General features: G+C 40.0%; 1 protein-coding gene across 1 annotated transcript in view; it reads left to right on the forward strand.

Moving 5' to 3' along the window:
• The first annotated feature begins 275 nt into the window (after positions 1-275).
• The window catches only part of LOC105007189 (kinesin-associated protein 3), a 34,493-nt gene continuing 10,011 nt past the window's right edge, over positions 276-24,757 (forward strand). The window contains exons 1-17 of the mRNA XM_034291471.1: positions 276-443; positions 887-1,018; positions 1,466-1,617; positions 2,624-2,682; positions 3,480-3,621; positions 3,759-3,858; positions 9,839-9,963; positions 11,590-11,688; positions 11,903-12,081; positions 15,477-15,639; positions 16,419-16,519; positions 17,288-17,396; positions 17,694-17,806; positions 18,296-18,461; positions 19,237-19,362; positions 23,712-23,810; positions 24,254-24,339. Coding sequence (XP_034147362.1) covers positions 409-443; positions 887-1,018; positions 1,466-1,617; positions 2,624-2,682; positions 3,480-3,621; positions 3,759-3,858; positions 9,839-9,963; positions 11,590-11,688; positions 11,903-12,081; positions 15,477-15,639; positions 16,419-16,519; positions 17,288-17,396; positions 17,694-17,806; positions 18,296-18,461; positions 19,237-19,362; positions 23,712-23,810; positions 24,254-24,339 — 1,986 coding nt within the window. The 5' untranslated portion in view covers positions 276-408. The remainder of the gene's footprint in view (positions 444-886; positions 1,019-1,465; positions 1,618-2,623; positions 2,683-3,479; positions 3,622-3,758; positions 3,859-9,838; positions 9,964-11,589; positions 11,689-11,902; positions 12,082-15,476; positions 15,640-16,418; positions 16,520-17,287; positions 17,397-17,693; positions 17,807-18,295; positions 18,462-19,236; positions 19,363-23,711; positions 23,811-24,253; positions 24,340-24,757) is intronic.

A 24,757-nucleotide genomic window follows, 5' to 3' on the forward strand; every position in this document is an offset into this window, starting at 1 on the left:
CAGTTCAGAGGTCCAGGATTTTATCAGAAAACAGCTGGTTATTTTTTTTTTCATTGTAATGTAAAAGGAAAAGACCATAGAACTGCTCTCCAGAACAATGCATTTGAACAGTATTCAATATTCAACAAGTTAGCCGAATCTGTAATCGCTGTGCGGCGCGCTATCAACATCCAGGCATCCATGGATTCCGGAATTGCCGCCACGCCGTATCCTGCCTTAAGAGGGCGCACAACAACATCCAGGTCAGTTTCACGACTCTCAACCACTTGTCTTACTCGCTCTGTGCACCACAATGCCTTCTGGGGAAGATAGTCCATCCTAGCCAGAAAACACCGCAACGGGCGTCAACATTTTCCTTAGCAAGTGATTCTTGTTAAAAAGGCATCATTGGCTTCACTTAAAGAGCATATGATGCAGTCGGAGGATGCACGTTATCTAAAACGGTAAATAACGCGGTCAAATTGTCAATGTGTTCCATAATACCCCGATTGTAACGTTAACGTAAGCAGTGATGTAAAGCCAGATTCTGCTGGCCGCATACCACCCAGATTGCTAATTCGCTTTCTAATCTTTCATAGATATTATAATAGCTTATCATCAAAGCTACATACATAGCTTAACATCACGAGTACCTGTACAATGCTACATAATAACATTCTTCACTTGCTAACTAGGTTGTCTTTTTTTCCTGCCGCGTCAGTCAGGACGACATCGGCTGTGACAGCGATTGAATCTCAGACCCTCCATGAATTTGCGTGGAGAATAATTTGCTGCATTAAAACGATGCTGTTCATTAGGGTCCACTTAAAGTTAGTTGATCCTCCTAGACTGAAGTGCATACTAAAATGAAACTTAGATATTGTATTCTTCTCTATGACCACCGTAGGAAAGTGAAGGGCGGTAGTCTGGACGTCCACCCTACAGAAAAAGCCCTTGTTGTCCAATATGAGGTGGAGGCCACCATTCTGGGAGAGATGGGGGACGAGATGCTGGGAGACCGGAAGGAGTGCCAGAAGATGTAAGCCTTGTTATATTACAGTCAATAAACGGTTTGAATGTTATATGGGATTTATGATGAACGGCACAATATGTGATATTTCTTTTTACAGCTAAAATTAAGAAGTTTGTTGTCTTTTGTAGTAGGATGCCAGGCTAATGGTCAAATGTCAATTTAGAGCTGCATCTAAAATAATACATGCCATTTATTAGACACTTTCATCGAAAATGAATTACATTCATGTCTGCATGCATTTCACATGACACCAGCCCTAAAGCTAAACCATGAAACTATCCTCTGTTTCAATAAATCATGACAGATTTGACATGTATCAACTTGTTAGATCATAGTTTTTGACTGTGTGCCAATTATAGCTGCCTTGTTCTACCCCCAGTCTGCATTCCATTAACCTCTCCATAACTTTCCATTAACCATCTGTTCCAACTTGTTTTGACTCCATCCTGTCAGTATTCGTGTGAAGAGCCTGAATGCCAACACAGACATCTCCTCGCTTGCCCGTAAGGTGGTGGAGGAGTGTAAACTCATCCATCCCTCCAAGCTGTCCGAGGTTGAGCAACTGCTCTTCTACCTGCAGAACCGTAGGAAGACCAGTGGGAAAGGTGAGCATCATCCGTCTAACCAGCCTAACTACAGTCATCCGTCTAACCAGCCTAACTACAGTCATCCGTCTAACCAGCCTAACTACAGTCATCCGTCTAACCAGTCTAACTACAGTCAACGTCTAACTAGCCTAACTACAGGTAATCGGCTAACTAGTCTAACTACCGTCATCCGTCTAACTAGCCTAACTACGGTCAGTGTCTAACTTGCCTAATTAGGGTAAGCGTCTAACTAGCCTAACTACCGTCATCCGTCTAACTAGCCTAACTACCATCATCCGTCTAACTAGCCTAACTACGATCAGCATCCAACTATCCTAACTACGGTAAGCGTCTAACTAGCCTAACTACCGTCATCCGTCTAACTAGCCTAACTACGATCAGCATCCAACTATCCTAACTACGGTAAGCGTCTAACTATCCTAACTACGGTAAGCGTCTAACTATCCTAACTACGGTAAGCGTCTAACTATCCTAACTACGGTAAGCGTCTAACTAGCCTAAATATTGTCAGCTGTTGTTCCACTGTAGTTCTTATCTTGAATCTTGTCTTCTTAGATTTTGGCTCACAAGATCAGGATTGTCAATGAGTCTAAAGATGATTATGATACAGTTGGAGCTATTACTAAATTGTAAGATGTTATTACTGGTTTATAACATTGTGGGAATGTTATTACTGGTTTATTACATTGTGGGAATGTTATTACAGGGTTATAACATTGTGGGAATGTAGCTCATTAACATCGAATTAGAACTGGAATTGATGCAATAATGATACATTAAATACGTTTATTTAATTTATTATTAACTTGCGCAAATACTGTTTTAGTTATTCTTCTGTTACTAGTTTGGTGTAGTCATCAATTGTTTCAATCCTCTGTATTAGAAGATGTGCTTCACACTTGACCCATTACTGTATCTGTCTGATTGGTCATTGAATCAGTCTGGTGTAACACTGTAACACTGTAACACTGTAACACTGGATATGTTGATCTGTTTGCCGCAGAACGGAGGGAGAAGAGAGTGGTGAAACCCAGAGACCTCACTCCATTTGAAGGAATGGAGGTAAGAGGGGGTTTGGGCTATGGCTAGTACTGTAGACGTTACAGCCTTTGAATGGAGGGTTTGGGCTAGGGTAAGTACTATAAGGGAGGGTTTGGGCTAGGGTTAGTACTATAAGGGAGGGTTTGGGCTAGGGTTAGCACTGTAAGGGAGGGTTTGGGCTTGGGTTAGTACTAATAAGGGGAGGGTTTGGGCTAGGGTTAGTACTATAAGGGAGGGTTTGGGCTAGGGTTAGTACTATAAAGGGGAATGCTTGGGTTAGGGTTAGTACAGTAAGACAGGGTTTGGGCTAGGGTTTGTACTATAAGGGAGGGTTTGGGCTAGGGTTAGTACTATAAAGGAATGCTTGGGCTAGGGTTAGTACAGTAAGACAGGGTTTGGGCTAGGGTTAGTACTATAAGGGAGGGTTTGGGCTAGGGTTAGTAGTATAAGGGAGGGTTTTGGCTAGGGTTAGTACTATAATGGAGTGCTTGGGCTAGGGTTAATACTATAATGGAGTGCTTGGGCTAGGGTTAATACTATAATGGAGTGCTTGGGCTAGGGTTAGTACTATAAGGGAGGGTTTGGCTAGGGTTAATACTATAAGGGAGGGTTTGGCTAGGGTTTGTACTATAATGGAGTGCTTGGGCTAGGGTTTGTACTATAATGGAGTGCTTGGGCTAGGGTTAGTACTATAATGGAGTGCTTGGGCTAGGGTTAGTACTATAATGGAGTGCTTGGGCTAGGGTTAGTACTATAATGGAGTGCTTGGGCTAGGTTTAGTACTGCCGAGGTACAGATGTTGTGACCTCTCTTTTTAGATCGATGAGGAAGCTAACATCAACAAGGTGGATGAGTATGTAGAACTTCTGTATGAAGGCATGGAAGAGAAGATCCATGGGGCAACCCTCATCCTTCACCTCTCCCGTAACCCTGACAACCTGGAAGAACTACTAAAGAACGGTGAAATAACATTATCAGACACGCATTATAAAAACATCAATTATGGAGCCTAGACACTTGACCATGTCTAATGCTGGTCTGTCTGTCTATAGACGCATGCCCATGTCTAATGCTGGTCTGTCCTTCTGCCTCTGTAGAGACTGCCCTGGGAGCCCTGGCCAGAGTTTTGAGAGAAGACTGGAAACAGAGTGTGGAGCTGGCCACCACCATCATCTATGTCTTCTTCTGCTTCTCCAGGTAGGTACTGGTGGAAGGGAGGTGGGGGAGGTAGATACTGGAGGGGGAAGGAGGGAAGAGGGGAGAAATCAGGGGAGGGAGGGCTAGGAAAATGTTCAGCTGGTTACATGTTGAGGGACAAAGCAGGGACAATGTACTACCACAACATACACCAACATATACTACCACAGAAACATCAGCATACAACTACCACAACATACACCAACATATACTACCCTAGAAACATCAGCATACAACTACCGTGACATACACCAACATATACTACCACAGAAACATCAGCATACAACTACCACAACGTACACCAACATATACTACCACAGAAACATCAGCATACAACTACCACAACATACACCAACATATACTACCACAGAAAGATCAGCATACAACTACCACAACGTACACCAACATATACTACCACAGAAACATCAACATGCAACTACCACAACATACAACTACCACAGAATCATTAACATGCAACTACCACAACATACACCAACATATACTACCACAGAAACATCAGCATACAACTACCACGACATACACCAAAATATACTACCCTAGAAACATCAGCATACAACTACCACGACATACACCAACATATACTACCACAGAAACATCAACATACAACTACCACAACATACACCTACATATACAATCACAGAAACATCAGCATACAACTACCACAACATACACCAACATATACTACCACAGAAACATCAACATACAACTACCACAACATACACCAACATATACTACCACAGAATCATTAACATACAACTACCACAACATACACCAACATATACTACCACAGAAACATAAACATACAACTACCACAACATACACCAACATATACTATCACAGAAACATCAGCATACAACTACCACAACATACACCAACATACAACTACCACAGAATCATTAACATACAACTACCACAGAAACATTAACATACAACTACCACAACATACACCAACATACAACGCTGTGTCCAAAATGTCGGGACGCTGTATAAAATGCCTATAAAAACAGAAAGCAATGATTTGCTAATCATTTATCCCTGTATATTATTGAAAAAAGTACAGAGGCAACATCAAATGTTGAAACTGAGGAATGTTATTGTTTTTGGAAAAACCTACTCCCATTTTGATTTTAACATGTTTCAAAGTTGTGACAGAAACGCATGTTTACTACTGTGTTGCTTCACCTCTTCTTTTAACAATACTCTGTAAGCATTTGGGAACTGGGGAGACTTGCTGTAGTTTGAAAGTGAAATGTTTTCCCATTCTCGTTTGATATAGGATTGCAGCTGCTCAACAGTTTGGGGTCTCCTTTGTTATATTTTCCTGGTTGTAATGCACCAAATGTTTTCAATGGGTGACAGGTCTGGACTACAGGCAGGCCAGTTTAGCACCCTGACTTTTTTACTATGGAGCCATGCTGTTGCAATACATGCCAATGTGATTTGGCATTGTCTTGCTGAAATAAGCAAGGCCTACCCTGAAAAAGAAATATGGATGGCAACATACAGTGGATATAAAAAGTCTACACACCCCTGTTAAAATGCCAGGTTTTTGTGATGTATGAGAACAAGACAAAGATAAATCATATCAGAACTTTTCCACCTTTAATGTGACCTATAACGTGAACAATTCAATTGAAAAACAAACTGAAATCTTAGAAAGAAAACTCACAATAACCCGGTTGCATAAGTGTGCACACCCTCTTTTACCTGTGGGTGTGGCTTTGTTCAGAATTAACCATTCACATTCAAACTCAGGTTAAATAGAAGTCATTACACACCTGCCATCATTTAATGTGACTCTGATTAATCACAAATAAAGTTCAGCTGTTCTAGTAGGATTTTCCTGACATTTTCTTAGTTGCACCATAGAGCAAAAGCCATGGTCCGCAGAGAGCTTCCAAAGCATCAGAGGGATCTCAATGTTGAAAGACATCAGTCAGGAGAAGGGTACAAAATAATTTCCAAAGCATTAGATATACCATGGAACACAATGAAGACAGTCATCATCAAGTGAAGAAAATATGGCACAACAGAGACATTACCAATAACTGGACGTCCCTCCAAAATTGATGAAATGACAAGAAGAAAACTGGTCAGGGAGGCTTCCAAGAGGCCTACAGCAACATTAAAGGAACTGCAGGAGTTTCTGGCAAGTACTGGCTGTGTGCTACATATGACAACAATCTCCCGTATTTTTGGTGTAGCTATGGGGTAGGGTGGCCAGACGGAAGCCTTTTATTACAAAGAATATAATCAAGCTTGGCTCAAGTCCCCCAAAAGCACGTGGGAAAATGTGTTATGGTCTGATGAAACCAAGGTTGAACTTTTTGGCCATCATTTCAAAAGGTATGTTTGGCACGAAAAACCCCTGCACATTAACCAAAGAACACCATACCCACAGTGAAGCATGGTGGTGGCAGCATCATGCTTTGGGGCTGTTTTTCTTCAGGTGGAACTGGATTATGAACAGTTCCAAATACCAGGCAATTTTGGCACAAAACCTTCAGGCATCTGTTAGAAAGCTGAAGATGAAGAGGAAGTTCACTTTTCAGCATGACAATGACCCAAAGCACATATCCAAATCCACAAAAGCATGGCTCCACCAGAAGAAGATTAACATTTTGGAATTGCCCAGCCAGAGCCCAGACCTGAATCCAATTGAACATCTGTGTGATGATTTGAAGAGGGCTGTGCACAGGAGATGTCCTTGCAATCTGACAGATTTGGAGTGCTTTTGCAAAGAAGAGTGGGCAAATATTGCCACGTCAAGATGTGCCATGCTAATAAACTCCTACCCAAAAAGTCTGGGCTGTAATAAAATCAAAAGGTGCTTCAAAAAAGTCTGGGCTGTAATAAAATCAAAAGGTGCTTCAAAAAAGTATCAGTTTAAGGGTGTGCACACTTATGCAGAGTTTTTATTTTTTACTTTTCCCCCTCAAAGATTTCAGTTTGGTTTTCAATGGAATTGTTCATGTTATAGGTCACATGGAAATTATTTATCTTTGTCTCATTCTTATACATTACAAGAACCTGGAATTTTAACAGGGGTGTGTAGACTTTTTATATCCACAGTATGTTGCAAAACCTATGTATATATTGTTCAGCATTAATGGTGCCTTCACAGATGTGCAAGTCACCCTTGACATGTGCTCTAATGCACCCCCATACCATCACAGATGCTGGCTTTTGAACTGTGCACTGATAACAAGCCAGATGGTCCCTCTCTTTTGCCTGGAGGACACGGCTCCATGATTCCCCAGAATTATTTAAAATTTTGATTTGTCAGACGACAGGACAGTTTTCCACTTCTTCTCAGTCCATCTTAAATGAGCTTGGGCCCAGAGAAGGCGGCGTTGTTTCAGGTTCTTGTTTATATATGGTTTCTTCTTTGCATGGTAGAGTTTTAACTTGCGTTTTGGATGCAGCGCCGTACTATGTTTTTTTCAGACAGTGGTTTTCAGAAGTGTTCCTGAGCCCGTGCAGTGATGTCCACTACAGAATCGTGTCTGTTTTTTAGGCAGTGCCGCCTGAGGACCCGAAGATCACGGCCATCCAATATTGGTTTTCAGCCTTGTCCCTTGCATACAGAAATTTATTCTCTGAATCTTTTAAATTATGTTATGTACCGTAGATTAAGGCCAGGTGTTTTGTAAAAGCACTTTGTGACATCTGCTGATGTAAAAAGGGCTTTATAAATACATTTGATTGATTGAGATTATGAGATCCCCCAAAACAGAAATTTTACTTTGACAATATGTTATTCTTTATTTGTTGCACTGTTGTTGCAAAGTTGGCTTCATAAAGGGCTGCCACCTACTGTTTATCATGTCCAGGTTATTTAAAGACCCATAAAATATTTATAATATGTGTTATTCTTATAACTTAATACAGACCCAATCATTGATTCAGCCTTCTTACAGTTGACATGAAACAGTACTAATGAACTATTTCAGAGAAAACACGTTCTGACTTCAAATGAATACACCTATGCCATGTATTTCTAAAAAAATATCTGTCTTCAACAGGGAATGAGGACTGTCTATGCAGTCATTATACTGTTTTTAAATTGAGTCTTGTTCCGACCAGAACAGGGTGATTGTCTGTAAACTACCAAAGCTCTCCAAACATTTTCTCTGAAAGCAGTGATTAAGTTACCAGGGCCTGCTGTCACAGACCATTTAAAGAACGAAAAGGGCAGATTCTGATAAAAAAAAAAAATTCTACAGTTATTCTTGGCGTGGCTTCTCGTTCTCCCTGAGTCGTAAATTATTTGCTGCGTTTCCAAGTTGAACGTAAGCGAGCTTTAGTTTTGACAGTGGAGGTGGGTTTCTGACGCATGTGACGAATTACCCAACCCAATGTTTCAATTATGGAATTATGTTAATCAGAGGGTCTGATCTGAGCTCTGACATTGTTCCAGAATATTCTAGAATGTGCTCTGACATTGAGGGATATTATGGGATACCTCAGGTGGCCCAGGACAGGGTTCTGTTTTCACTGGAGTTTCATGGTAATGTGGCTGTCATAACTGTGAAGTCCATTACATAGTCTGTGTATCAGGCCTTGTGTTGGGGAATGTGAGGTCATTAGCGTGTTTGGAACATGGCAGGGGTAGAATAGGGGAGGGTTAAGAAGCATTCGGAATGCTTACTCATACAGTGCTATGTTAATGCACAAAGAAAACAGTAATTCACAGGTTATTGTTAAGTGTACTTACCGAAAAGAAAACCACATTTTTTTGAAATCCATACTTCTAATGACTCATCCATCCTGCCATCTGTAAGGCCAGAACAGATTACAAATAGTCCTCTTCCCACAACCTGTTTTGACACTACTAATAGTCCTCTTCCCACAACCTGTTTTGACACAACTAATAGTCCTCTTCCCACAACCTGTTTTGACACTACTAATAGTCCTCTTCCCACAACCTGTTTTGACACTACTAATAGTCCTCTTCCCACAACCTGTTTTGACACTACTAATAGTCCTCTTTCCACAACCTGTTTTGACACAACTAATAGTCCTCTTCCCACAACCTGTTTTGACACTACTCATAGTCCTCTTTCCACAACCTGTTTTGACACAACTAATAGTCCTCTTTCCACAACCTGTTTTGACACTACTAATAGTCCTTTCCCCACAACCTGTTTTGACACTACTAATAGTCCTTTCCACACAACCTGTTTTGACACTACTAATAGTCCTTTCCCCACAACCTGTTTTGACACTACTAATAGTCCTCTTCCCACAACCTGTTTTGACACTACTCATAGTCCTCTTCCCACAACCTGTTTTGACACTACTAATAGTCCTTTCCCCACAACCTGTTTTGACACTACTCATAGTCCTCTTCCCACAACCTGTTTTGACACTACTAGTAGTCCTCTTCCCACAACCTGTTTTGACACTACTAGTAGTCCTCTTCCCACAACCTGTTTTGACACTACTAGTAGTCCTCTCCACGCAACCATATTTGCATAGATTGGTTGTATGTCCAGGGGTTGTATTGTCCCAATGTCCACGGCTATATGTCCACAGTTATAGCTAGAAACACCTTTAAAATGTACAGATTGTTCTGGAATAGATTTCTTGAATAAATGTACTTTAAAGTTCCATATACCTGTTTAATTGCTTTGTAAATTTTTCAATATAATCCTTTACATGTTTTTATTAACATTTTAAATGTACATACAATCTATAGGCTTGAATGTGACTTATTTGGATTGGATACTGCTGTCTATCAGTTCAAGATAGTAATACTCGACCAACTCTGTTATGTTACAGACTGACTCTACTTAGATTGCCTGCCGCTATTTGAGTTTTTTCTACTATAACTGTTTTACATTTGTATAAATGCTCCTCAGTCTTCATAGGCTCTTCATGTGGACCCCCCAGTGGTCTTGATCTGATTGAGGTGCAGAGTGACGCGCCATACTGACTCTGGGTTCTCTCCCTCTAGTTTCTCCCAGTTCCACGGTCTGGTGACACATTACAAGATTGGAGCTCTCTGCATGAACGTCATCGAACACGAGCTGAAGAGGTACGACCTCTGGCAAGACGAACTGCAGAAGAAAACCAAGACCTATATCCTACTGATTTGACTCTGGCTGTCATTTTGCAGATAGTCTTGGAGGAGCAGTTCAGGTGAAGTAAATGGCCCATGTATTTAATCTGGCCCTTGTGTTTCATGTGGCCCTTGTGTTTCATGTGGCCCTTGTGTTTCATGTGGCCCTTGTGTTTCATGTGGCCCTTGTGTTTCATGTGGCCCTTGTGTTTCATGTGGCCCTTGTGTTTCATGTGGCCCTTGTGTTTCATGTGGCCCGTGTGTTTCATCAGGCCCTAGAGTTTCATCTGGCCCGTGTGTTTCATCTGGCCCGTGTGTTTCATCAGGCCCTAGAGTTTCATCTGGCCCGTGTGTTTCATCTGGCCGTGTGTTTCATCTGGCCCGTGTGTTTCATCTGGCCCGTGTGTTTCATCTGGCCCGTGTGTTTCATCTGGCCCGTGTGTTTCATCTGGCCCGTGTGTTTCATCAGGCCCTAGAGTTTCATCTGGCCCGTGTGTTTCATCTGGCCCGTGTGTTTCATCAGGCCCTAGAGTTTCATCTGGCCCGTGTGTTTCATCTGGCCGTGTGTTTCATCTGGCCCGTGTGTTTCATCTGGCCCGTGTGTTTCATCTGGCCCGTGTGTTTCATCTGGCCCGTGTGTTTCATCTGGCCCGTGTGTTTCATCAGGCCCTAGAGTTTCATCAGGCCCTAGAGTTTCATCAGGCCCTAGAGTTTCATCAGGCCCGTGTGATTCATCAGGCCCTTGTGTTTCATCTGGCCCGTGTGTTTCATCTGGCCCTTGTGTTTCATCTGGCCCGTGTGTTTCATCTGGCCCGTGTGTTTCATCTGGCCCTAGAGTTTCATCTGGCCCGTGTGTTTCATCTGGCCCGTGTGTTTCATCTGGCCCTAGAGTTTCATCTGGCCCGTGTGTTTCATCTGGCCCGTGTGTTTCATCTGGCCCGTGTGTTTCATCTGGCCCGTGTGTTTCATCAGGCCCTAGAGTTTCATCAGGCCCTAGAGTTTCATCAGGCCCTAGAGTTTCATCAGGCCCGTGTGTTTCATCTGGCCCGTGTGATTCATCTGGCCCGTGTGATTCATCAGGCCCGTGTGTTTCATCTGGCCCGTGTGTTTCATCTGGCCCGTGTGTTTCATCAGGCCCGTTTGTTTCACCTGGCCCATATGTTTCACCTTGCCCGTTTGTTTCACCTGGCCCATATGTTTCACCTTGCCCGTTTGTTTCACCTGGCCCATATGTTTCACCTTGCCCATATGTTTCACCTGGCCCATATGCTTCACCTTGCCCATATGTTTCACCTGGCCCATATGTTTCACCTTGCCCATATGTTTCACCTTGCCCATATGTTTCACCTGGCCCATATGTTTCACCTGGCCCATAAGTTTCATCTGGCCCTGCACTCTAACTCTGGTTTATCTGCCACTGATGCAGCTTGAGTTTTACTATGGGAGATTAATGGAAGCTGTTCACATGGTCTCACGGTTTCCATTGTGCCCCATTTACTTTTTCTTGTTTTGTTAATGTTCAATAATCAACCAATAATCAGTCGATCAGAACAATTCAACACTCACCAACCTAATCAATAACCAGTCAGTTAATCAATTATCTGTCAATAGTCAATATATCAGAACCCTTCCTTTACTGTGACTACGTGAAGACGACCCTGACAACCAGGCTCTGAGGAAGGACCATGAGAAGGCTTTTAAGAAGTACCAAGGTCTTCTGGTGAAACAGGAACAGCTCCTCAGAGGTAACTTCAACCCCTGGTGACCTTGAATCAAACCTAGGGTTCTTTAGAACTACTTGTTGAAATATTCCAGGAGTCAGGAGGGATTAAACATGATTTGGAAAAGTTTGGAAAGTTACAGGAATTTATGCCTTTTGTAAAGGGTTCCATAACTCCATAATACAATTTTGTTTTACATAATTGAATTCTCTAATTAAATCACCTGTCTCTTCTCCAGTGGCTCTCTATCTGTTATTGAACCTGGCTGAAGACACTCGTACGGAGCTGAAGATGAGGAACAAGAACATTGTTCACATGCTGGTCAAAACTCTGGACCGGGAGAACGAGGAGCTACTGGTTCTGGTTGTCTCTTTTCTCAAGAAACTCAGCATCTTCCTGGAGAACAAGAATGATATGGTGAGTTAGGAATGGAGGGAGAGAGGGAGGGACGGAGGGAGAGAAGGATAAAGGAAGAGAGGGAGGGATGGAGGGAGAGAGGGAGGGATGGAGGGACAGAGGGAGGGATGGAGGGAGAGAGGGATGAAGGAAGAGAGGGAGGGATGGAGGGAGAGAGGGATGGATGGAGGGAGAGAGGGATGGAGGGAGAGAGGGAGGGATGGATGGAGGGAGAGAGGGAGGGACGGAGGGAGAGAAGGATAAAGGAAGAGAGGGAGGGATGGAGGGAGAGAGGGAGGGAGGGATGGATGGAGGGAGAGAGGGAGGGACGGAGGGAGAGAAGGATAAAGGAAGAGAGGGAGGGATGGAGGGAGAGAGGGAGGGATGGAGGGAGAGAGGGAGGGATGGAGGGAGAGAGGGATTGAGGGAGAGAGGGATGAGTGAAGAGAGGGATTGAGGGAGAGAGGGATGGATGGAGGGAGAGAGGGATGAGTGAAGAGAGGGAGGGAGGGATGGAGGGAGAGAGGGATGGATGAAGGAAGAGAGGGATGGAGGGAGAGGGATGAAGGAAGAGAGGGATGGAGGGAGAGGGATGAAGGAAGAGAGGGATGGAGGGAGAGAGGGATGAAGGAAGAGAGGGATGGAGGGAGAGGGATGAAGGAAGAGAGGGATGGAGGGAGAGAGGGATGAAGGAAGAGAGGGATGGAGGGAGAGAGGGATAAAGGAAGTAGGTAGGGCTGGAGAGTAGGTGACTCCCTCTGGAAACATCTTTTTGAACAACCTAAATAATATGAGGATAAAGCTTGGAGGGAATTCTCTTTCTCCATCCCCCCCCTTCCCCTCTCCCTCTCCCCCTCTCTCTCTACCTCCCCCCCTCTCTCTACCTCTCCCCCCTCTTCCTACCTCTCACCCTCTCTCTATAACCCCCTGCCCCTCTCTCTTCTCTCCCCCCCTCTCTCTTCTCTCCCCCCCTCTCTCTTCTCTCCCCCCTCTTCCTACCTCTCACCCTCCCTCTATAACCCCCTGCCCCTCTCTCTCTTCCCCTCCTCTTCCACCTCTCCCCCTCTGACCATATCCCAGCATGCACTGCTTTCCCTCTGGTGTCCTGTTCTGTTGCCCCACCTGGAACCTATCACATACAGATATGTGGTGCATTTATCAGTCCTCCCTTTCTTCCTGTGTTTCCCCCCTTTTCCCTCTCTCTCTCTCTTCCCTCTCTCTCTCTCTCTTCCCTCTCTCCCTTCTCTGTTTCCCTCTCTCTCTCTCTTTTCCCTCTCTCCCTTCTCGGTTTCCCCTCTGAAACTAGGTCCAGTTGTTTTTATAAGCCCGTATCCTCTTACCAAATCCTTGTTTTAGATTAGAAGAAATGTGCTCTGGGCTTCGAAAAGCTTTCATCATGTTTCTATAGTACACATGTTAGACAGTTTCTGAGCCAAACTGAATGAATTCCATTAGAGTCCGTCTTGTGTAAATGATTACATTGAAGGAATATCCTCTAAAGGGTTTGTTTGACCTAAAATTATATTTGGGTAAAATTCCCCTTACCTGGTGTAGGCCCATTGTTTCATATTTCCTGATAAGCCATTCTTAACTTTTTTCTCAGCCTGGAGTTAGCATTGATACCATCATACCGGATTATCAAAAATCTCATTGCATATGAAAGATTTCTTGATAGCACTTCCTACTTTGACTAGTGGCACCATTTACCTGAAAGTGCTGGTCAATGTGGTTTTCCCCAAGCAAATGTTGTCATATTTAAAATGCAGCTGTTATTTTCAACTGACCGGATTCTTCCTGTGTTTAACAGTCAGTTTTTCAAAGTGGAGAAAATAACACTGCACTTCTAACAATGCAAAAGCATTACATTATACACAAATTGCAGTTCGTTAGCTAGCTGATGATGCAATTATATACAGTATGTAATTTGTGTATTATAGCATAACATGACAACACACACTGTACTTACACACTCTCTGGCTTTTCTGGGGAATCATGGTCCTCTGTAAAATGTTCATAAAATACTGTTATGTCTATAATATATACATTATAATGGTAGAGGATAGAGGCATTGTGATGTTTACATTATAGTGGTAGAGGATAGAGGCATCGTAATGTATACATTATAGTGGTAGAGGATAGAGGCATCATCATGTATACATTATAGTGGTAGAGGATAGAGGCATCATCATGTATACATTATAGTGGTAGAGGATAGAGGCATCGTCATGTATACATTATAGTGGTAGAGGATAGAGGCATCATCATGTATACATTATAGTGGTAGAGGATAGAGGCATCATCATGTATACATTATAGTGGTAGAGGATAGAAACATTGTAATGTATACATTATAGTGGTAGAGGATAGAGGCATCATCATGTATACATTATAGTGGTAGAGGATAGAGGCATCATCATGTATACATTATAGTGGTAGAGGATAGAGGCATCATCATGTATACATTATAGTGGTAGAGGATAGAAACATTGTGATGTATACATTATAGTGGTAGAGGATAGAAACATTGTGATGTATACATTATAGTGGTAGAGGATAGAGGCATCATCATGTATACATTATAGTGGTAGAGGATAGAGGCATCATCATGTATACATTATAGTGGTAGAGGATAGAGGCATCATCATGTATACATTATAGTGGTAGAGGATAGAGGCATCATCATGTATACATTATAGTGGTAGAGGATAGAGGCATCATCATGTATACATTATAGTGGTACAGGATAGAGGCATCATCATGTATACATTATAGTGGTAGAGGATAGAGGCATCATCATGTATACATTATAGTGGTAGAGGATAGAGGCATCATCATGTATACATTATAGTGGTAGAGGATAGAAACATCATCATGTATACATTATAGTGGTAGAGGATAGAGGCATCATCATGTATACATTATAGTGGTAGAGGATAGAGGCATCATCATGTATACATTATAGTGGTAGAGGATAGAGGCATCATCATGTATACATTATAGTGGTAGAGGATAGAGGCATCATCATGTATACATTATAGTGGTAGAGGATAGAGGCATCATCATGTATACATTATAGTGGTACAGGATAGAGGCATCATCATGTATACATTATAGTGGTAGAGGATAGAGGCATCATCATGTATACATTATAGTGGTACAGGATAGAGGCATCATCATGTATACATTATAGTGGTAGAGGATAGAGGCATCATCATGTATACATTATAGTGGTACAGGATAGAGGCATCATCATGTATACATTATAGTGGTAGAGGATAGAGGCATCATCATGTATACATTATAGTGGTAGAGGATAGAGGCATCATCATGTATACATTATAGTGGTAGAGGATATTTCCCTGTGTTTTGATTGCCCACTCTAACCCTGTATTGTGATTGGTTGGTGTTGTTGCCAGGCGGAGGTGGACACCGTAGAGCGTTTGTCACGTCTGGTCCCGTGTGAACATGAAGACCTCCTGAACATCACACTGCGTCTCCTTCTTAACCTCTCCTTCGACACAGGCCTCCGCAACAAGATGGTGCAGGTCGGCCTGCTGCCCAAACTCACATCTCTACTGGGTAACTACTGCTACTACTAATACTTTTACTCCTACTACTATCACTGCTACTACTGCTATTACTACTACTCCCACTAGTAATAGTACTACTACTTTTACTACTATGACTATCACTGCTACTAGTGCTATTACTACTGCTGCCACTAGTAATAGTACTACTACTTTTACTACTACTGCTACAACTTCTAGGACTACTAATATTACTACTTGCTGCTAGTTATACTACTATTTCTACTACCTGCTTCACATACTATTACTTTTACTACTACTGTAATACTACAGCTACTAGTACTACTGCTATGTCTACTACTTCTACTAGTACTTCTACTAGTACTACTGCTAATTGTACTACTACTATTAATACTACTGCTACTAGATCTACTACTAATACACAATTATTACTTGTACTACTACTGTTACTGCTGCTGTTACTTGTATTATTTCAACTACTGCTAATAGTACTACTACTTTTACTTTTACTACTACTGCTACTATTTCTACTAATAATATACAAATATTACTCGTACTAATATGGCTACTAGTACTACTACTATTACTACATCTACAAGTTATATTACTATTACTACTACTTTTACTAGTACTATTACTACTACTGCTACTAGTACTACTACTGCTACTGATAGTTCTACCACTACTACTATTACCACTACTACTATTACCACTACTACTATTACCACTACTACTATTACCTTTACAACTCCAATGATCAAAATACTGATATAATACCTATTGGTTTTATATGTATTTCTATCCTCTCAGGTGATGAAAACCACAAACAAATAGCCATGTGCATCCTTTACCACATCAGTGTGGATGACCGCTTCAAGTCCATGTTCGCCTACACAGACTGCATCCCACAGGTAACATTACACCTGATCCAGTAGGACAGTTATCATTACACCTAATCCAGTAGGACAGTTATCATTACACCTGATCCAGTAGGACAGTTATCATTACACCTGATCCAGTAGGACAGTTATCATTACACCTGATCCAGTAGGACAGTTATCATTACACCTAATCCAGTAGGACAGTTATCATTACACCTAATCCAGTAGGACAGTTATCATTACACCTGATCCAGTAGGACAGTTATCATTACACTTGATCCAGTAGGACAGTTATCATTACACCTGATCCAGTAGGACAGTTATCATTACACCTGATCCAGTAAGACAGTTATCATTACACCTGATCCAGTAGGACAGTTATCATTACACCTGATCCAGTAGGACAGTTATCATTACACCTGATCCTATAGGACAGTTATCATTACACCTGATCCTATAGTCCCTATCCTTGTCCTTATCTTTGAAAATGTGTCCCTGTCTTTGTACAATTACCTATTTGCGCAGACAAAAATAAACTGGTTAGGGAAGTAGTTTGCATCATTGCAGCCTGGTGTTCAGATCCTAATTGCAGTGTACTGACACCTCTGCGTGGTGGTTTGGTGGATGTCCGACAAGGCTCCCTTGTTTAGCCGTCTGGGAGCTGAATCGCGGTTGTTGGCCAGGGAATGCTCTGTCCTCCAGCTCTCTTGTTTCTTGCTGTTTGGGGTTTCAGGCTAGGAATCTGTAAAAGCACTTAAAGCTAACATGCTAATTTGGTGGTTGATGTAATTAAAACAGTTGATGAAGATGTTGTTTGAGCATGGAGAGGAGCGGATCGATGCAGAGCTCATCTCCTTCTGCATCAACTTGGCAGCTAACAAGAGGAACGCCCAAATTATCTGTGAAGGTATAAACCACTACCAGTTACCCAGCCTCTCTGTGAAGCTATTATCCACTATCAATTACCCAGGTCATCTGTGAAGCTATTATCCACTATCAATTACCCAGGTCATCTGTGAAGGTATAATCCACTATTAGTTACCCAGGTCATCTGTGAAGGTATTATCCACTATCAATTACCCAGGTCATCTGTGAAGGTATAATCCACTATTAGTTACCCAGGTCATCTGTGAAGGTATAATCCACTATCAGTTACCTAGTTTATCTGAAAAATCTACAGAAATCTGTGGGCTCTGTTTCTCAGGCAACGGGCTAAAGATGCTGATGAAGAGAGCTCTTAAACTGAAGGATCCCCTGCTGATGAAAATGATCAGGAACATCTCGCAGCACGACGGACCTCCAAAACACCTCTTCATTGTATGCACCAGCTGTGATTGATCACAGTGGCTTCATGGAAGCAGATGTTTTAACAGGATTGGTTCATTTTCAATTCTAGTCATGGATGACAAATTCTGCCCACGATAAATTTGTCTCTTATTCAAAAATCCCGTTTGCTGGGATTCCCAGTATCAGGAAATGTTACACAATCCGGAATCCCCCAAATAGGATTTCTGAAAACACAAAGTTCTGGAGATTTGCAACCTTGTCTATTATACTTGTTTTCCACCTATCTCAGCACATCAGACCCTTTTCAGAGCTGAACTAATAGTTTCCAATTTGTAGAGATCAGAATTGTTAAGTTAAAACAAATATTCATACAGGACTATTTATACAGCACAGTACAAAATGAAAACATACAATTACTTTCATTTGTTTTTAGTTTATTGTCAGTTGCTCTGGATTCATTAAATTCTGATTCATTAAAATATAAATGTTTAGGCGCTGTGTTTGTTTCTGTTTCACCAGGGCTATGTTGGCGACCTGGCAGCTCAGATAAGCCCTGACGAAGATGAAGAGTTTGTGATCGAGTGTCTGGGAACTCTGGCTAACCTCACCATACCTGATCTGGACTGGGAACTGGTACTGAAAGAGTACAACCTGGTACCTTACCTTAAAGACCGGCTTAAACCAGGTACAGAGTGAGGGAGACAGGAGGTGCCTTTAAACCTCTTGAATATTAGTTCTAAGTGAATGGCTTTGTAGGCTTTACAGCAACATTAGGAGACATTCAAGTTGCGGGCTTGGGATTCAATCTAGCAACTTTTCAGTTACTGGTCAGATGCTCTAACCTAAAAGTTTAATATTCTATGAACAATCTATTCAGGACAACTGTGAGGAATAAGGCATTTCAATTATTGAAGTGATTCGTAAATGAATTACCTTTAACAAAACTGAGCTATATGTAAAGTCACTTTAGGAGGGGATGTTACATCTTAGATGCTTAAACCAGGAATGGAGGGAGACAGGAGGGATTCATGCAGTGTTCCTGTAGTTACGAGTTAAGATCAGATAAAACCAAGGAATGGAGGGAGACAGGAGGGATTCACGCAGTGTTCCTGTAGTTACGAGTTAAGATCAGATAAAACCAAGGAATGGAGGGAGACAGGAGGGATTCACGCAGTGTTCCTGTAGTTACGAGTTAAGATCAGATTAAACCAAGGAATGGAGGGAGACAGGAGGGATTCACGCAGTGTTCCTGTAGTTACGAGTTAAGATCAGATAAAACCAAGGAATGGAGGGAGACAGGAGGGATTCATGCAGTGTTCCTGTAGTTACGAGTTAAGATCAGATAAAACCAAGGAATGGAGGAGAAAGGGATGTTAAAATGTAATCAAGTTAATAAAATAATGTAAAGAGAATGGAGACCTTAATGTGTGACTGCTCCCCCCTGTGTGTGATGTCATCAGGGTCAGCGGAGGATGACCTCATCCTAGAAGTGGTGATCATGATCGGGACTGTCTCCATGGATGACAGCTGTGCCGCCATGTTGGCTAAGTCTGGTATCATCCCTGCCATTATAGAACTGCTCAATGGTAAGAAATCGATCTTATTTGGGCTCTTCTAATATTTCTGTAGTTATTTTATTTGACAAGAATACAGCAAACATACATATTGTCCAGTGTTACTCTGACAGTCAGGCTAGTTGTAGATACTGTATTATGTAGGCCTAATGTAATTTTATATAATAAAGATATGTAGGCCTAATGTAATTTTATATAATGAAGATATGTAGACCTAATGTAATTTTATATAATAAAGATATGTAGGCCTAATGTAATTTTATATAATGAAGATATGTAGACCTAATGTCATTTTATATAATGAAGATATGTAAGCCTGATGTCATTTTATATAATGAAGATATGTAAGCCTGATGTCATTTTATATAATGAAGATATGTAAGCCTGATGTCATTTTATATAATGAAGATATGTAGGCCTGATGTCATTTTATATAATGAAGATATGTAAGCCTGATGTCATTTTATATAATGAAGATATGTAGGCCTGATGTCATTTTATATAATGAAGATATGTAGGCCTAATGTCATTTTATATAATGAAGATATGTAGGCCTAATGTCATTTTATATAATGAAGATATGTAGGCCTAATGTCATTTTATTTAATGAAGATATGTAGGCCTAATGTCATTTTATATAATGAAGATATGTAGGCCTAATGTCATTTTATTTAATGAAGATATGTAGGCCTAATGTCATTTTATATAATGAAGATATGTAGGCCTGATGTCATTTTATATAATGAAGATATGTAGGCCTGATGTCATTTTATATAATGAAGATATGTAGGCCTGATGTCATTTTATATAATGAAGATATGTAGGCCTGATGTCATTTTATATAATGAAGATATGTAGGCCTAATGTCATTTTATATAATGAAGATATGTAGGCCTAATGTCATTTTATATAATGAAGATATGTAGGCCTAATGTCATTTTATTTAATGAAGATATGTAGGCCTAATGTAATTTTATATAATGAAGATATGTAGGCCTGATGTCATTTTAATATAATGGAGATATGTAAGCCTAATGTGTATTTTATATAATGAAGATATGTAGGCCTAATGTCATTTTAATATAATGGAGATATGTAGCCCTAATGTCATTTTATATAATGAAGATATGTAGTCCTAATGTGTATTTTATATAATGAAGATGTGTAGGCCTAATGTCATTTTATATAATGAAGATATGTAGGCCTAATGTCATTTTATATAATGAAGATATGTAAGCCTGATGTCATTTTATATAATGAAGATATGTAGGCCTGATGTCATTTTATATAATGAAGATATGTAGGCCTAATGTCATTTTATATAATGAAGATATGTAGGCCTAATGTCATTTTAATATAATGGAGATATGTAGCCCTAATGTCATTTTATATAATGAAGATATGTAGTCCTAATGTGTATTTTATATAATGAAGATATGTAGGCCTAATGTCATTTTAATATAATGGAGATATGTAGACCTAATGTCATTTTATATAATGAAGATATGTAAGCCTGATGTCATTTTATATAATGAAGATATGTAGGCCTGATGTCATTTTATATAATGAAGATATGTAGGCCTAATGTCATTTTATATAATGAAGATATGTAGGCCTAATGTCATTTTATATAATGAAGATATGTAGGCCTAATGTCATTTTATTTAATGAAGATATGTAGGCCTAATGTCATTTTATATAATGAAGATATGTAGGCCTAATGTCATTTTATTTAATGAAGATATGTAGGCCTAATGTCATTTTATATAATGAAGATATGTAGGCCTGATGTCATTTTATATAATGAAGATATGTAGGCCTGATGTCATTTTATATAATGAAGATATGTAGGCCTGATGTCATTTTATATAATGAAGATATGTAGGCCTGATGTCATTTTATATAATGAAGATATGTAGGCCTAATGTCATTTTATATAATGAAGATATGTAGGCCTAATGTCATTTTATATAATGAAGATATGTAGGCCTAATGTCATTTTATTTAATGAAGATATGTAGGCCTAATGTAATTTTATATAATGAAGATATGTAGGCCTGATGTCATTTTAATATAATGGAGATATGTAAGCCTAATGTGTATTTTATATAATGAAGATATGTAGGCCTAATGTCATTTTAATATAATGGAGATATGTAGCCCTAATGTCATTTTATATAATGAAGATATGTAGTCCTAATGTGTATTTTATATAATGAAGATGTGTAGGCCTAATGTCATTTTATATAATGAAGATATGTAGGCCTAATGTCATTTTATATAATGAAGATATGTAAGCCTGATGTCATTTTATATAATGAAGATATGTAGGCCTGATGTCATTTTATATAATGAAGATATGTAGGCCTAATGTCATTTTATATAATGAAGATATGTAGGCCTAATGTCATTTTAATATAATGGAGATATGTAGCCCTAATGTCATTTTATATAATGAAGATATGTAGTCCTAATGTGTATTTTATATAATGAAGATATGTAGGCCTAATGTCATTTTAATATAATGGAGATATGTAGACCTAATGTCATTTTATATAATGAAGATATGTAAGCCTGATGTCATTTTATATAATGAAGATATGTAGGCCTGATGTCATTTTATATAATGAAGATATGTAGGCCTAATGTCATTTTATATAATGAAGATATGTAGGCCTAATGTCATTTTATATAATGAAGATATGTAGGCCTAATGTCATTTTATTTAATGAAGATATGTAGGCCTAATGTCATTTTATATAATGAAGATATGTAGGCCTAATGTCATTTTATATAATGAAGATATGTAGGCCTGATGTCATTTTATATAATGAAGATATGTAGGCCTGATGTCATTTTATATAATGAAGATATGTAGGCCTGATGTCATTTTATATAATGAAGATATGTAGGCCTGATGTCATTTTATATAATGAAGATATGTAGGCCTAATGTCATTTTATATAATGAAGATATGTAGGCCTAATGTCATTTTATATAATGAAGATATGTAGGCCTAATGTCATTTTATTTAATGAAGATATGTAGGCCTAATGTAATTTTATATAATGAAGATATGTAGGCCTGATGTCATTTTAATATAATGGAGATATGTAAGCCTAATGTGTATTTTATATAATGAAGATATGTAGGCCTAATGTCATTTTAATATAATGGAGATATGTAGCCCTAATGTCATTTTATATAATGAAGATATGTAGTCCTAATGTGTATTTTATATAATGAAGATGTGTAGGCCTAATGTCATTTTATATAATGAAGATATGTAGGCCTAATGTCATTTTATATAATGAAGATACGTAGTCCTAATGTGTATTTTATAGAATTAAGATATGTAGGCCTAATGTCATTTTAATATAATGGAGATATGTAGGCCTAATGTCATTTTAATATAATGGAGATATGTAAGCCTAATGTGTATTTTATATAATGGAGATATGTTGGCCTAATGTCATTTTATATAATGAAGATATGTAAGCCTAATGTGTATTTTATATAATGAAGATATGTAGGCCTAATGTCATTTTAATATAATGGAGATATGTAGACCTAATGTCTTTTTATATAATGAAGATATGTAGGCCTAATGTAATTTTAATATAATGAAGATATGTAGGCCTGATGTCATTTTATATAATGAAGATATGTAGGCCTGATGTCATTTTAATATAATGAAGATATGTAGGCCAAATGTCATTTTATTTAATGAAGATATGTAGGCCTAATGTAATTTTAATATAATGGAGATATGTAGCCCTAATGTCATTTTATATAATGAAGATATGTAGGCCTAATGTCATTTTAATATAATGAAGATATGTAGGCCTGATGTCATTTTATATAATGAAGATATGTAGGCCTGATGTCATTTTAATATAATGAAGATATGTAGGCCAAATGTCATTTTATTTAATGAAGATATGTAGGCCTAATGTAATTTTAATATAATGGAGATATGTAGCCCTAATGTCATTTTATATAATGAGGGACATTTCATGACCGTAATGTCACAGGGGTATTTCGTTTCCTAGTCTCACAGCCCTTCGCATGCAGGCTCATGGCTTCACACCGTGCATCCCTCAGTCTCCTTCAATTTGTCTCTCTCCCCCTCTCTCTCTACCTCTTCCCCATCCCTCTCTCCCCTCCCTTTCCCCCTCCCAATCTCCCCCCCATCTCTTCTCCCCTCCCTCTCCCCCTCCCAATCTCCCCCCGATCTCTTCTCCCCTCCCTCTCCCCCTCCCAATCTCCCCCCCATCTCTTCTCCCCTCCCTCTCCCCCTCCCAATCTCCCCCCCATCTCTTTCCTCCTTCCCTCCTCCGTCTCTCCCCCTCTTCCTCCAGCCCAACAGGAGGATGATGAGTTTGTGTGTCAGATCGTCTATGTGTTCTACCAGATGGTGTTCCACCAAGCTACCAGAGAGGTCATCATTAAAGACACACGTATCCTTGCTACCCACAATGCCTCTGTCTCACCCATAATGCATTACTTTGCAATTGTATGAAAACATATGTATTTAATCTCTGTACTATGTATTTAATAATATACAGTCTCCTACCAGCCTCCTACTAGTGTCCTAACAGCCTCCTACTAGTGTCCTACCAGCCTCCTACTAGTGTCCTACCAGTCACCTATCAGCCTCCTACCAGCCTCCTACCAGCCTCCTACCAGTTTCCTACTGGTGCCCTACCAGTCTCCTACCAATCTCCTACTAGTGTCCTACCAGCCTCCTACCAGTGTCCTACCAGTCTTCTACCACTGTCCTACCAGTCTCCTACCACTGTCCTACCAGTCCCACTTGCTATCTCATCCATGTCTTTGTAAATGCTATTCTTCATCCTTTTCATTAGACTTCCTTGTTTTGACCTTTAACCTGTGTTCTCAGAGGCTCCGGCCTATCTTATTGACCTGATGCATGACAAGAATGCTGAGATACGGAAGGTCTGTGACAACACCCTGGACATCATCGCTGTAAGTTGCCCAATATTACTGCCTTAGTCTGTGCTACAAACACACTTCTATATACACCTGTATAGATATCTACCAGTCAGACCTGTATAGATATCTACCTGTCAGACCTGTATAGATATCTACCTGTCAGACCTGTATAGATATCTACCTGTCAGACCTGTATATATATCTACCTGTCAGACCTGTATAGATATCTACCTGTCAGACCTGTATAGATATCTACCTGTCAGACCTGTATAGATATCTACCTGTCAGACCTGTATAGATATCTACCTGTCAGACCTGTATAGATATCTACCTGTCAGACCTGCATAGATATCTACCTGTCAGACCTGCATAGATATCTACCTGTCAGACCTGTATAGATATCTACCTGTCAGACCTGTATAGATATCTACCTGTCAGACCTGTATAGATA

The sequence above is a fragment of the Esox lucius genome, chromosome 3 (genome assembly GCF_011004845.1).
Source record: "Esox lucius isolate fEsoLuc1 chromosome 3, fEsoLuc1.pri, whole genome shotgun sequence".
NCBI lineage: Eukaryota > Metazoa > Chordata > Actinopteri > Esociformes > Esocidae > Esox > Esox lucius.